Source organism: Labeo rohita, chromosome 18 (genome assembly GCF_022985175.1).
Source record: "Labeo rohita strain BAU-BD-2019 chromosome 18, IGBB_LRoh.1.0, whole genome shotgun sequence".
NCBI classification, from domain to species: domain Eukaryota; kingdom Metazoa; phylum Chordata; class Actinopteri; order Cypriniformes; family Cyprinidae; genus Labeo; species Labeo rohita.
Window position 1 is genome coordinate 2,348,282 of NC_066886.1, and position 13,485 is coordinate 2,361,766.

At 32.3% G+C, this 13,485-nt stretch overlaps 1 protein-coding gene across 3 annotated transcripts in view; it reads right to left on the reverse strand.

Moving 5' to 3' along the window:
- Nucleotides 1-2,018: 2,018 nt before the first annotated feature.
- Nucleotides 2,019-13,485, reverse strand: part of lrch3 (leucine-rich repeats and calponin homology (CH) domain containing 3) — a 35,099-nt gene continuing 23,632 nt past the window's right edge. The window contains exons 13-21 of one of the 3 annotated variants that reach the window (XM_051135159.1): nt 12,726-12,773; nt 11,983-12,063; nt 10,575-10,643; nt 10,014-10,047; nt 9,812-9,925; nt 8,683-8,783; nt 8,379-8,516; nt 8,212-8,289; nt 2,019-3,097 (exon numbers count right to left, since the gene is read on the reverse strand). In XM_051135159.1, coding sequence (XP_050991116.1) covers nt 2,939-3,097; nt 8,212-8,289; nt 8,379-8,516; nt 8,683-8,783; nt 9,812-9,925; nt 10,014-10,047; nt 10,575-10,643; nt 11,983-12,063; nt 12,726-12,773 — 822 coding nt within the window. In that variant the 3' untranslated portion in view covers nt 2,019-2,938. Of the gene's footprint in view, nt 3,098-4,738; nt 7,963-8,211; nt 8,290-8,378; nt 8,517-8,682; nt 8,784-9,811; nt 9,926-10,013; nt 10,048-10,574; nt 10,644-11,982; nt 12,064-12,556; nt 12,611-12,725; nt 12,774-13,485 lie in introns of those variants that run through there. The other 2 variants (XM_051135157.1, XM_051135158.1) reach the window with 2 other exon arrangements.

A 13,485-nucleotide genomic window follows, 5' to 3' on the forward strand; every position in this document is an offset into this window, starting at 1 on the left:
ATTTTTTTATTTAAATAATACATAATTCTGCAGCAAAAATGTGATTAGTTGTCATGAAAAAAATCTTGTTTTAAAATATTTTCTCACTGCATTATAATGCAATTATGCATTAGTTAAATAAACGTTTTATATTCTTCAAAATTTAAATAATACATAATTATGCAGCAAAAATGTGCTTAATTGTCATGAAAAAATTAAATAAATATAATTTATTTCTTTTGATTTTGGGGTGAAATGACCCGGCCTGACCTGGTGTTCATGAGCTTCACCCTCGTACGCTCGGCCCCGGTTTAAGCGTGGAAACCAGCATTGCTGGGAGTTAAGGACTCACTCCGGTAACTCTGGCACGATGCAGCAGATCCGAGTGGGAAGTAACAGCGTGTGGCACTGCCTCTGGAAAGACAACAGCCTAAACGAGTGAACAACATCTGTGCTTTTCAGGCTCAAACACACACACACACACACATGCAGCTCTGGGCCACGGATGAGACGTGTGTTGCGTTGGCAGACAAATCATAAGCGAAGCCATGCAACGGTGGCAATGTAACAATCTGAATAAAAAGGAAATAAAAATAAAAACAGCTTTTATACTGCCGTCCCATTTCAGTCCAACTCCCAACACCCAGAATCCCACGCATGCAAGACCAGTTACATATAAACACACAACAGCAATAGAAATCAGCCTCGTCGATGTCGCTCGATGCGACCGAGGCTATAAAAATAGAATAAGTGTTTCATTCATTTACTGTGTTTCAAACATCTTTACATATATTTGTTTTTTAAAAAATTGTGCCCGTCATGCTAAACCTTGCTATAGCACTTTAATATACCTCTCAATTTTACAAGCTCAAAGTCTGTGAGCTCTTAAAAGTTTTAATAGTTTTCTTCTCGTGCGATTGTAGTACTAAAAGTAGCACTAAAAGTGTCATTAGAACAAAACCCTGTGGCTACACACTAAAACTCCTGACAGAAACGCTCAGCAGATCACACCTCGTGTGTTAATCTAGGACCGCTGCCAATTAGTGTCATTCAGTCATTTACATGCTGGTCTGGATTGCTTTTCTGCTATTTAAACGCTCATGGTTCAATCTCACGGAAACATGCCACACTTCATCTAAAATAAATAAGAAAAAGAACTAACTTTCTTTCTTTTTCTTAACGATTTTATTTATTTTGCATTAGGACATTATTTTCATGAAAATCAAATTCTTATTACCATGATGCATGAGGATTTTTTTTTTTTTTTTTTGTAAATATTATTATTTTAATACAGTAAAGATGGCAATGCAATAATTATTTAAATCCTCACTAATTAAATGTATAGATTTAATTTAATAAATTAAATGTACAAAAGCTAATTTAATAAATTAAATGCATTTAATTTAATAAATTAAAATACTTTTTAAACTAAAATAACATGACTATATTTTGCCATTGTGTAAATGAGAATTTGTAATGTATGTAATGAAAATAATGTTATAAAAATCTTAAAGGCCCTAAAAAAAAGTTTCAATAATTTTCACAGCATTATAAAAAAAAAAGGTTGATCTTGTTTTGTTTTTGTTTTTTCACAGCATTATAATTTATTTCAATGGAAACCAGCATTTATTTATTTTTTTTCTTCTTTATTTAAATATATTTTTAAAAAACATGTAAATACATAATTTTCTTTGCATTATTGTGCAGCGAAAAAAAAATCATGTTTTAAAATGTTTTTCCCCTGTATTGAAATGCAGTAAAATATATATATAATTTTAATGAAAAATAAAGGTTTTAAACGTTTTATTTAAATAATACAACTTTCTTTGCATTGTGATAATGTGAACTTGTTTTGTACGTCATGAAAATAATGTCATAAAAATCATAAAGGCCCTAAAAAATTTTTCAATTTTCACAGCATTATAAAAAAAATTATTAATTTTGTTTTTTTCCCCACTGCATTATAATTGTACTATATTATTTAAATGAAAATCAGCATTCACAAAAAAAAATCATGTTTTAAAACGTTTTTCTCTGTATTGTAACGCTAAGAGAAAATTATGTAGTATTTAAATTAAAAAATCTAAATATTTTAAATATTTTTCTTAGCATTATAACGCAGTAAAAAAAAATTTTTTTTAAAAATGTTTAAATGAAAAAAAAAGAATGTAATGTAATGATTTGTTTTACATTTTTTTCTCTGTATTGTAATGCAAAGAAAATAATGTATTTGAATAGAAAATCTGAACATTTTTAATAATTTTCATAGCATTATAATGTGGTAAAAAATGAAATATTTCATGATTTAAATGAAAAAAAAAAAAGTTCAAAATGTTTAATTTAAATAATACAACTTACTTTGCATTGGGATACTGTAAACTTGTTTTGTGTTTTATCAAAATATTGTCACAAAAACCTTAAAGGTCCTAAAAAATGTGTTTCAATTTCTACAAGTATAATTTCTTATTTAATTTCAGGTTGAAATGTGACCTGCACAGGTTTTGTGAGATTAAACCACCAGCCAATGCAACTCTCAGATACGTGAGCTTGGGTAGAACTCTCATTCCCACATCATTTGAGAGTCAATAATAATAATAATAATAATAATAATAATAATAATGAAAATAATAATTATAATAATAATCATACAAAATAAAAATAAACACCACCCATAATAGTTAGAGATATTAAAGTGTAAAACTAACTGTTAAAATGAAATAGAAATATAGCTTCAAAGAAGTCTCTGGACAAGTTTGTCGGTCCCGTCAGTCGTCTCTTCTCTTCTCCCCTCTGTTGTCTGAGGGCTGGTAGGGGTTTGAAGAGCGTTTGTGTGTTTTCACAGAGCAGGTAGTGTGTGAGCGTGTTACCGTTACAGAACCGTTCGTGAGTTGCTCAAGAACAGAAAGGAGTCTTAAAGATCTTTGGGCCTGATAGGAGGAGATTCCTTCAGCTCTCGGGCCTACAGGGCGAGGGCGGAGGCAGTGCCGGGACTGGTCGGGGTCGTGCTGGGGGAAGGAGTGTGTTTCGGAGGAGCCAGATCCAGGAGGGCACGAACCGTCCCGGCCACCTGAGGCAAACCTCTCTCTTCCAGGATGTGCAGAGGGAGACACAGCTGGCTCTGTGGCCGTAAACACACACACAGAGCAGGGGCGAACAAAATAAGGACGAAAAGGGTGTGTCAATGGAGAAACAAAATTATAAAAACAACATAACTTAAATGAAATGATTAAAAGAAACAGTTCACCCAAAAATGATCATTTCAGGCCATATGTAGGTGAATTTGTTTCAGATTTGGAGAAATGTAGCATTGCATCACTTGCTCACTAATGGATGTGAATGGATGCCGTCAGAATGAGACTCCAAACAGCTGATAAAAACATCACAACAATCCACAAGTAATCCACACCACTCCAGTCCATCAATTAACATCTTGTGAAGCCAAAAGCTGTGTGTTTGTAAGAAACAAATCCATCATTAAGATGTTTTTAACTTAAAAACATCACTTCTGGCTAAAATATGAGTTTATAATCCATAATAGCGCTATAATCCTGTTCTCTAATCTTAGTTTTCTTTTAAAAAATTTAGGAGTACGATACTCAATAGTCAAAAAAATCTAATCAAAAATTAGCCTTTCCCATTACAAGATAATATTTGACTCCTTAAAGTAAAGTACAAGTGGAATTTTGTTTTTACCTTTGTAATGGCATTTTTTTTTTTTTACTTTTACTTTATTAAATATATATATTTTTTTATGTCAAATAAATATATTATATACATATACACACACATATACATATATACATATATATATACATATATACATATACATATATATATACATATACATATATATATATATATATATATATATATATATATATATATATATATATATATATATATATATATATATATATATATATATATATATATATGCATACACACATATATATATATATATATATATATATATAGATACATAGATAGATAGATAGATAGATACATATAGATATATATATATATATAGATATATTTTTTTTTTTTTTTTTTTTTTTTTAATAAGCTTTTTATTAAAAAAAGTTAAAAAAAACAATAAGAATAAGTCACTAATCAAATGAAATCAGTATTAACAATTACTACAGTGGTGGCACAGAAGAACACAAAAGTGGCTTGTAGGTATATTTTATTATGTTTAATGAGGCTCAGAGGTGGCATGCGTGCAATTAAATTCATAAATTAATGTTGAGATTAATGTTTTAAATATAAAATTTTGAATACAGAAATATTAAACGATTTACATAACTGAAAAGACACTTTAAAAATGAAACTAAAACTGCCATTGGGTTGCAGCAAGTCACTGATGTAATTACTGAATCATTCATTCATTTAATTTGTTCAAACGGCTGATTCATTCAGGAATAAAGCAAGGCTTTATGAATGGGAAATTGAATTATTGACTCACTAGATTGGTTTAAAAAACACACTCATTCATAAAGGAAACAACGCTGTGTTTGAATGGAGATGTGCAGTGGCTCAGTGACTTGTTTCAGATTATTTTTGATGATGAAATGGAGCAAAATCAGTATGCGTTTCATATAAAAGCAGCTTTTGGCTTCTCAAGATGTTAACTGATGGACTGGAGTGGTGTTTATTACTTGTGGATAATTGTGATGTCTTTATCAGCTGTTTGGACTCTCATTTTGACGGCACCCATTCACTTCCATTGGTAAGCAAGTGATGCAATGCTGCATTTCTCCAAATCTGTTGAAGAAACAAACTCATCTACATATTAGTTGACCTGAGCGTGAGTATATTTTCAGCAAATGTTTATTTTTAGGTGAACTATAAAATGGAAGAACTTAAAGCAGATAATGTGCAACTAAGGAAGGACTTCAATAAAGATGAAACTAAAATCGTGACATTTGGAAACTGTAAAGAAAGATGGAAGAGAAAAGGAGAGATGGAAAAATCATTCAAAACCTGTCTGTCACAAACTAGAAACTCAACGTCAACTAGTCTAGCACTGTAAATGAGCTGAAGTATTAGTAGTGGCTGTTATTGCACATGCTTTGGGTTAGCGATCTGAACAAACCCTAAACCTACAGATCAAAACAGGGCATGTAAATCATCCTGTACTGTTGAGATGCCATCTATCAATCCAATACAGCTAAACTAGTGATAAAACACACGTCTACAGCCGATACATGAGTTTGGATTTTATTGTAGAAAAGCAGAGGAGGACAACAGTCAGACTGTAGGAAAATCAGGCAATATGGCACACAAATCTGACAGACACAAACGCTCACGCGCTCTCCGCGACCGGTGTTGTGTTTCCTACGTGTGTTTGGAATATATTACACTGGATATTGATTAACAACAGGCATGTACTGGTTGACAAGGGCTGTTATTTCAGCGAGTAAATGTGTTCTGGCACACAACTGACAACATGCTTTATAACTGCAGGATTGAGAGTGGTTTGCTAACTATTTAAAGGGTTAGTTCAGCCAAAAATTACAATTCTGATGTTATTTATACACCCCAAGTCATTTAAAACAAGCACGCTTTAATTTTGCACAAAAGAAGACATTAAGCTTAAAGTCGTTGCTGCTTTTTCCACATAATGGTCCTTAATTAATGAAATCTTTTATGTATTTTGTGTGTAAATTATGCGTAAAGCCATTATGATGTTATCGGATTAATAAAAGCTTGTATTTGCATTAAAAAACTTTTTTTTTAAATATTTTTATTTTTTAAGCAAACTAATAATACTGCATTTTGATAACACCACTTACCATAATAACATTTAATATTACAATTAGAAATAATAAAAACATTAATGTTGTACAGTATTTGTATAACAATTATTTAAAAAAAAAAAAAAAATCAATAAAGAATTAAAAAAGAAATTTAATTAGGTTTTAACTAATCAATCATTTAAATGTAAAAAATTTCTTTGATTTAAAAAAAAAAAAAGATTGAAAACAGTCTTGTAATAAATCTTCTTAATGCTTTAATTTAAGATTTTTTTTATTAATTTCTTTTGAATTTATGCAATATGCTAGAGCCAAACCAGACAAGATAGTCAGCATTCCTGTACACATAATTCACATAATTGTAATTTGTGGGCGGGATTATGCTAATTATGAATGACTGCACATGTAACCCACATACAAATGATTGGAATTCATTAACATGCATATGTAAATCTGAGGTTTATTAAATATTTGGTCTATTTTTCAGACAAATTACTTCAAATGTACTCCTATTTTCATGAGAGTAAATGAGTACAGGCTCCTAACAGTAGTTTCTATGACTTGTGCACTATATTACCAGCATTTTGAAGCCATTTGATAATTCTATGCAAAGATGCGCATGTCATACGGCACATCCGTGCCTGTTCACTTTAATTATATGGAAAAGAGCAGCTTGAACAATACACCAAAATTTCTCCTTTTGCGTTTCATGGATGAAAGCAACTCCAATACAGTTTTGAAATAACATGAGGGTCGTAAATGTTATTTTTGGATGAACTACTGTGTTAAACTGTGAGGTGGAAGACACTGACATACACACAGTAAGGCACAAAGGGATAAAACAGGGGGAGTTTATGGTTTGGCATCCTCCGCTCTGTCTCATTTCCTTCTTTCAAGAACGTCAGGGAGAGTTCACAAACTCAAAGCCTCACAAAGTACTCATACACTTCAGCAGACTTTGGGAAAATGTGCAGCAGTACTAATGCACAATAAAGGGCTCGTTCGCGGAGCAGGCAGCTTGTTCTGTCGTCTTGTTTAAGGCTAAATGGGCGAACCCACCCATCTTTGTGCTTTATGATGGAGCTTTGATTTTTGCTATGGAAATGTGCTCTCTACACACACATCAACACACGTATAAACACTCTTGAATGACTATTCGCTAAGCTCCGCCTTAGAATGCCACTGACCAATCCTAAATTAGCAACTTTATTGCTGTTTATCAACCATCAAATGACACTTGTATTTTCCGAATGTAATTATGTATAGTAGAGATATTTTTTAAAGAAATTACTGGTTTTATTCAGCAAGGACACATTCAATTGATCACAAATGACAGTAAAAGTCTATTTTAAATAAATGCTTTTTTAAACTGACTACTCATCAAAGAAACCTAAAAAAATAAAATGTATCGTGGTTTCCTTAAAAATTTTGGGCAGCACATCTGTTTTCAACATTGATAATAATCGGAAATGTTTCTTGAGCAGCAAATCAGCACATTAGAATGATTTCTGAAGTACCATGTGACACTGGAGCAATGATGCTAAAAACTCAGATTTGATCTCAAAAATAAATTACATTTTACAAAATATTCAAATAGAAATCAGCTATTTTAAATCGTAATATTATTTCACAATTTTACTGTTTTTATTGTATTTTTGATCAAATAAATGCAGCCTTGGTGAGTAGGAAAGACTAAAATATTACAGGAAATCTAACAAAGTTTAATCTGTCTTAAAATAAACAGTAGTGTAATTTAATTGTCTTTAAAGAAACAGCACATTCTCTCATGTCCATGTCTATTCAATCAATTTGTACCATTTTAAAAGCACACTTTACTCAAAATTGCATGAATGCATTTTATAAAGCTCGTCTAAGCAAGCTACATTACGCAAAGGGGGCGGAGCTTAGCAAAGTATCACTAAAAAACACTATAAATGTAACATCTGTGCGCATAAACACCGCCTATTGTGTAATTCTGCTCAAACACAAACAATTGGCTATTTTAGTGCAGTGATCAATATGGAAGTGCGATTTAAAGGCTTGGCACCAGGTGGCAGTAGAGAGCACATAGCAGCGACATGATTGACAGGTAGAAAAGGGCAAATCCAGCCAGCTGGGTAGAAGGGGCGGAGTGAAGGGGAGGCGGTGCCAGGGAGAGCAAGGCCTCAACCAGCCTGAACACACAAACCACCTCCCCTTTCAGCACGTCACCCGCCGAACACAAACTATCCTGCCAGCAGGGGCCAAGATGAACATGAGTGTTCAAATAAAACACAACGAGGGGTAGATGGGAAGTGAGATGGTTTAAATGGAAAGGAAATGGAGGGAGAGAGAGAAAGAGTTAGTAGTATTAAGCTTGAAGGCACTAGAGGAAACAGCAAGAGATGTTAGATTTGAAGCAAACATTAAAACAGAGAAGATATTTCTTAACTTGTGTTTAAGACAGAGGAAATTGACAATTGCAGGAGACCAAATATACCTGAGGGACTCCAATTCTGCGGCACGCCTCTAGGAAGTTCTCCACATTTCGTCGACACTTGGCCATTGTCAGTTTGGGCTGGAAAGAAAGAAAACATGACAATGATGCAATCCTTTGCACACACACATAAACTTAGAAATGTAGTAAAACCCAAAAAGGTCACCCACCACTGCCGGTGAGGGTACATGGATGCTCGGTATGGATCGGGGACGCACGTGGTTGGCCAGATGGCACAACACGACCCCGTCAGTCAAAGCTGCCCCAAGATCACTGGGTAAAGACACCTTGAGTCGACACTCGATATTCTAGAGGAATGCAAAATAAGACTTAAATAAGATTTAAACAAAAATTGCAGGACATTATTATTTGTATAAAAAGTCAAACTGAAATAAATATAAATTAAAAGCTAATATTTAAAAAATAAATAATAAAAACATAGTGGAGGGTTCTAAAGGAGTTTGATTGACACACCCGTCTCAGCTGCTCTATCAGGACGGCCTCCTCCCCCGTTGGGGCGGGGCTCTGTGTGGGAGTGGCTTCTGCTGGCTCCGCCTTCTGTGGGCTTGATTCCCCTGCAAAACAGTCACACATGCCATTAGGAGCATGTCACCATGTAATTACATGAACAGATAGCAGGAGCAATGATTGACATGTTTGTAATAAAGCACAACAGTGACTGCCCACTTTTAAGTGTTATTTTAGTATTTATTAATATTTTGAATCAGCTTTTATTTTTATATTTTGCTTTTCAATTTTAATTTGTTTAATTACTTTAGCTTTAATTCATATACATTTCAGTTTGTTTTAGTAATTTCAGTACTTTTTTAACTTTATTAAAAATTTAATTTAAATATTACATTTTTTTTATATTTATATTTCTGTTTTATTTCAATGAATAAAGTTTTAGTAAACAATAACACTGCCACCTGTAGTATTTTTCACATTTTCTCCATAAGGATTTTTATATTTTGTTTTTCAATTTTAATTTGTGCTTTTTTATTTTTTATTTTTTTATTTTTTAAATACTTGTTTAGTTTTAATTTATATTTATTTCAGTTTGTTTTAGTAATTTTAGTACTTTTAATTTTAAGTCATCCAAGTCTAAGTTTTTCCCATCTAATATTTATATTTCTGTTTTATTTCAATGAATAATAATAGTTATAATAATAGAATAATAATAATAATAATAATTATAGTTACCAATAACAACACTGCCAACTGTAGTTTTTTGTTTTTTGTTTTTTAAATTCTTCAAATTCAAGAAATTACAACACTTCAACAAGCTCCAACATGAATCACATCAAAGCATGAGATTCAAAGCAAAGTGTATGAAAATAAATGCAAATAAAGGAGGCAACAGTACAACACTGTGTACTTCAATTCATTCTTGAGGGTTAAGAAACAATTTTACAAAATGATTAAACATTAAAACTCAAAACTATTGACTACATGATCACAAAATATTTAAATATACAGACTGACATTGATCTGTGCATGCTGTATTTTTGGAGTAGGCAGTCTAATAATAAAACTTTTGATTTCTACTGTAATTTTATATGTATTACAATCCACAAACACTGTACTAGTGCATAGTGCAAACCTTTTTTCTTGTCCTCTCGTTGACTAAGGCGAAACAGGTAACTCTCAGGTCGCTGACTGGGGCCACGGGATGGGGACGAGGCAGCGGGGCTGGGGTACGTGGGGGATTGAAGGGCTGCAGGACAAGTAAAAATCACAGTGGGATGTGAGGCAAAGAATGTAATGGAAAAGCAGCATGAAAAAGTCTGATTTAAACAACATACCGGTGGGTGACAGCGAGGCATAATCTTCACCTTGCTACCGAAGGAAGGAAAAAAAAAAATGAAAAGGTCAAATCAGTGGAAACAACATAAATAATGAGCAGTATATCTGTGGAATGCATTTAAAGTGAACTCTAGGCATGAATCTAACAATAAATGTCCCTCACAGATATTTCTTGGCAGATTCGCCCTCACTTTTACACATTTTTGATGTGAGAACTTACAAACCCTAAACAAACATGCACATGCATCAGCTGAAATCTTACACCACGTCCAAAACAGACATGATATGTGAGTTTTCCAGCATAATTTCCTCAAAGAAATGGAAATGCGCCCACAAAGTCACAAAAACGGCAATCAATCACAACACAATTTTATGTTTATTACAGTGAAACAATGTATTACAACAATTTGTAAAAATGGTAAAAGCACAAACCAAGTGTGTTAATGAAAACCTTTGTGCAGTGAATTTTTGAAAGTAAAAGCCTCCACATTAAGCTTATTTGCATCTATAGAAATAAAGTGACGGAGGCAGATCATCTCCAGGCTCTTGCGGTTCAGTACCTGCAGCGTACAGGAGGCGACGGATAAAGTGGGAGACACACACCCATCCAGCGGCACAGCAGAGAGAGACTAGCCAGCCAGAGCAATGCAGAGAGGGTAACAAAAACGAGGGGTAATACAGGAACGAAATTGGGAAATAAATAGAGGGTATGAGAAAGTGTAAGGCACTGTTTTGGAATAGTCAAAGAATAAAAAAAAAAAAAATCTTAGTTTATTACTGAAAATACTGCAGGAAACACATCATGAAGAGATAATATTACAGCAGTAATGCATTAAATAATGTTTAATTTATTCTAAAATTTCTAAATGCTTTATTTTAGGGAACATAATCAGCTTTAAAAATAAAAACTAAATAAATTAAAATATTATTATTATTATTATTATTATTATTATTAATTCTATTACTACTACTACTACAATTTTTATATAAATCAAAAAACATCAATAATAAGATTATTTGCATTTGAAAGGCAGAGTATCTCCTTGCTTCAATAAATAAAAAATAATAATAATTCTTCTTATTATTATTATTATTATTATTGAGAAGTTTAACAATTTTTGAGAGTAAAATCATAAAGAAAAATCTATAATAAGCCTAAAAAATAAAATACATTAATAAAAAAAGTAATAAAAAATATTATTTTAAATGTTTTAAATACTTTTTGAGGGCAAAATAGCTTAAAAAAATAAAAATAAAATAATGATTAAATCCATAAGCAGCCCATGCCCACCTACAGATAAATCGAGGCAGATCATCTTCAAGCTCAAAATTAAATTAAATTAAATTTAAAAAAAATAAAATAAAATAAAATAAAATAAAATAAAATAAAATAAAATAAAATAAAATAAAATAAAATAAAAAATGTAAATAATAAAAAATATTATTTTAAATGTACAAGTTTTAAAATAATTTTTAAAGGTAAAATAATTTTAAAGAAAATAATGATTAAAAAAAAAAAAAAAAAAAAAAAACCTAATAAGCCTATTTCCATCTACATAAACAATTGGAGGCAGATCATCTCCAGGCTCAAAATAAAATAAAATAAAATATTACTTTTTAAATGTACAAGTTTTAAAATTATTTTTGAAGGTAAAATAACTTAAAATATAATGATAAAAAAGTAATAAGTCTATTTCCATCTACAGAAAATAACTGGGGGCAGAAAACAAAAATAAAATAAAATATTTTCAATTTACAAAATTTAAAACAATTTTTGAGGGTAAAATCACTTAAAAAAAATAATGATAATCTGTGAGCAGTGTTGCACCACGCAAAAGTTTAATGTAGAAGTTTTGGGGTTTATTCATATCCCTAATGCTAATTACTAGCAATACTAATTGTGAAACACCATTAAATCAATAAGTCTCCATTTAGACAGCTGGCTAAACATGTCTGTGCGTCTTTCACCTGTTTGTGAGGATCTGGCCTCTTCTTTATAGTGTTGGTATCTGTGTCTATCTCAAATATCAGTAGGGGCTCAAACTCACTCTGACAAACAACCAACATGACAGGAAGAAAGAGAAAGACAGGAAGAGAGAGAGGACAGAGAGGGAAGCAAAAAGAAGCAGGGCAGGCGTGTTAAAGATGTTTGCTGGGAAACGCAGATCTAATATTAAAGGTGCACTCAGTAAGTCTTTAATCAGAAGTAGACGGTAATAACCATCAATTACAAGATAAGGCTGGTCATATAATAAAACAGCCTTTTCTACTTGCACAAGCCACTAGAGTCTTGTGAGTGGAGTCAAAAGAACATTTAAATAATTTATAAGCAAACATTTTAATTACTGAGTGCAACTTTAAAGCATGTTAGCAGTTCAAACAGATCAGAAAAGCAGTTTCGAATAGAAATAACCTTAAATCATGTTAATACATTATGCAAAGTCATTAGAATTAACAGTGTAATCTGTTAAGGCAAGTGAACACACAAGAGAAATGAGATGGAGCAGAGGATGACACATGATCTGAGCTGATTGGCTCTTACCATGAAGAGGGCGGAGTCATCGGTGTGAGTGGACCGTCTGGAGGGGTACAGACTCTGGGATGGGACAGTACGCACATGACTACAGCGCCACACACTCACATTCACACTCAGCAAGATGAAATGATGGATAGGGAGGAAGTGATTGTGCAAATCTAAAGGAGAGACTCACCTCACTGTCTGTCGGACTGAGCTTCGTAGGGCTCTGAGACGACTTATGCTGAAAATACAAAGACAGAAAATCAATTTCCAATCTCTAGAAACATCACCGGGCACATTTGAAGAGTTTTTAATCAGGATTTGGATGATAAACAAATTTCACCCTCAGCTTTTTCTGCTGTAATTTAAATTACACCAAACAGGATTAAATTTAGTAGCCTAAAACAAGATTTAAAGGGATAGTGCACCCAGAAATGATTCTGTCATTATTTACTCACCCTCAAGTTGTTTCATCCTTATATGAGTTTCATTACTCTTTTGAACAGAAAAGAAGATATTCTGAATAATGTTGGTAACCAAATAGTTGACGGTAGCCATTGACTTCCATAGTAATTTTTTCTATACTATAGAAGTCAATGGGTACCGTCATCTGTTTGGTTACCAATATTCTATAAAATAACTTCTTTCGTGCTCAACAAAACAAAGAAACTCATATAGGCTTGAAACAACTTGAGACTGAGTAAACGGTAACAGATTTAATTTTTGGGTGAACTATCCCTATATTACCTTAACACAGGGTACAGATACTGTCAAATAAAATTCCAGGACTTTCAAGGACTTTTCGATCTAAAGCAAAAGATTTGCGAACCCGCTACAAAGTTCCAATCTAAATCAAAAGATTCGCAATCCATGTTCTGAAGTCCCGATCTGAATAATGATTCACGAACCATCATTTCAGATCAGGACTCAAAACACAGATAGCAAATCATTCA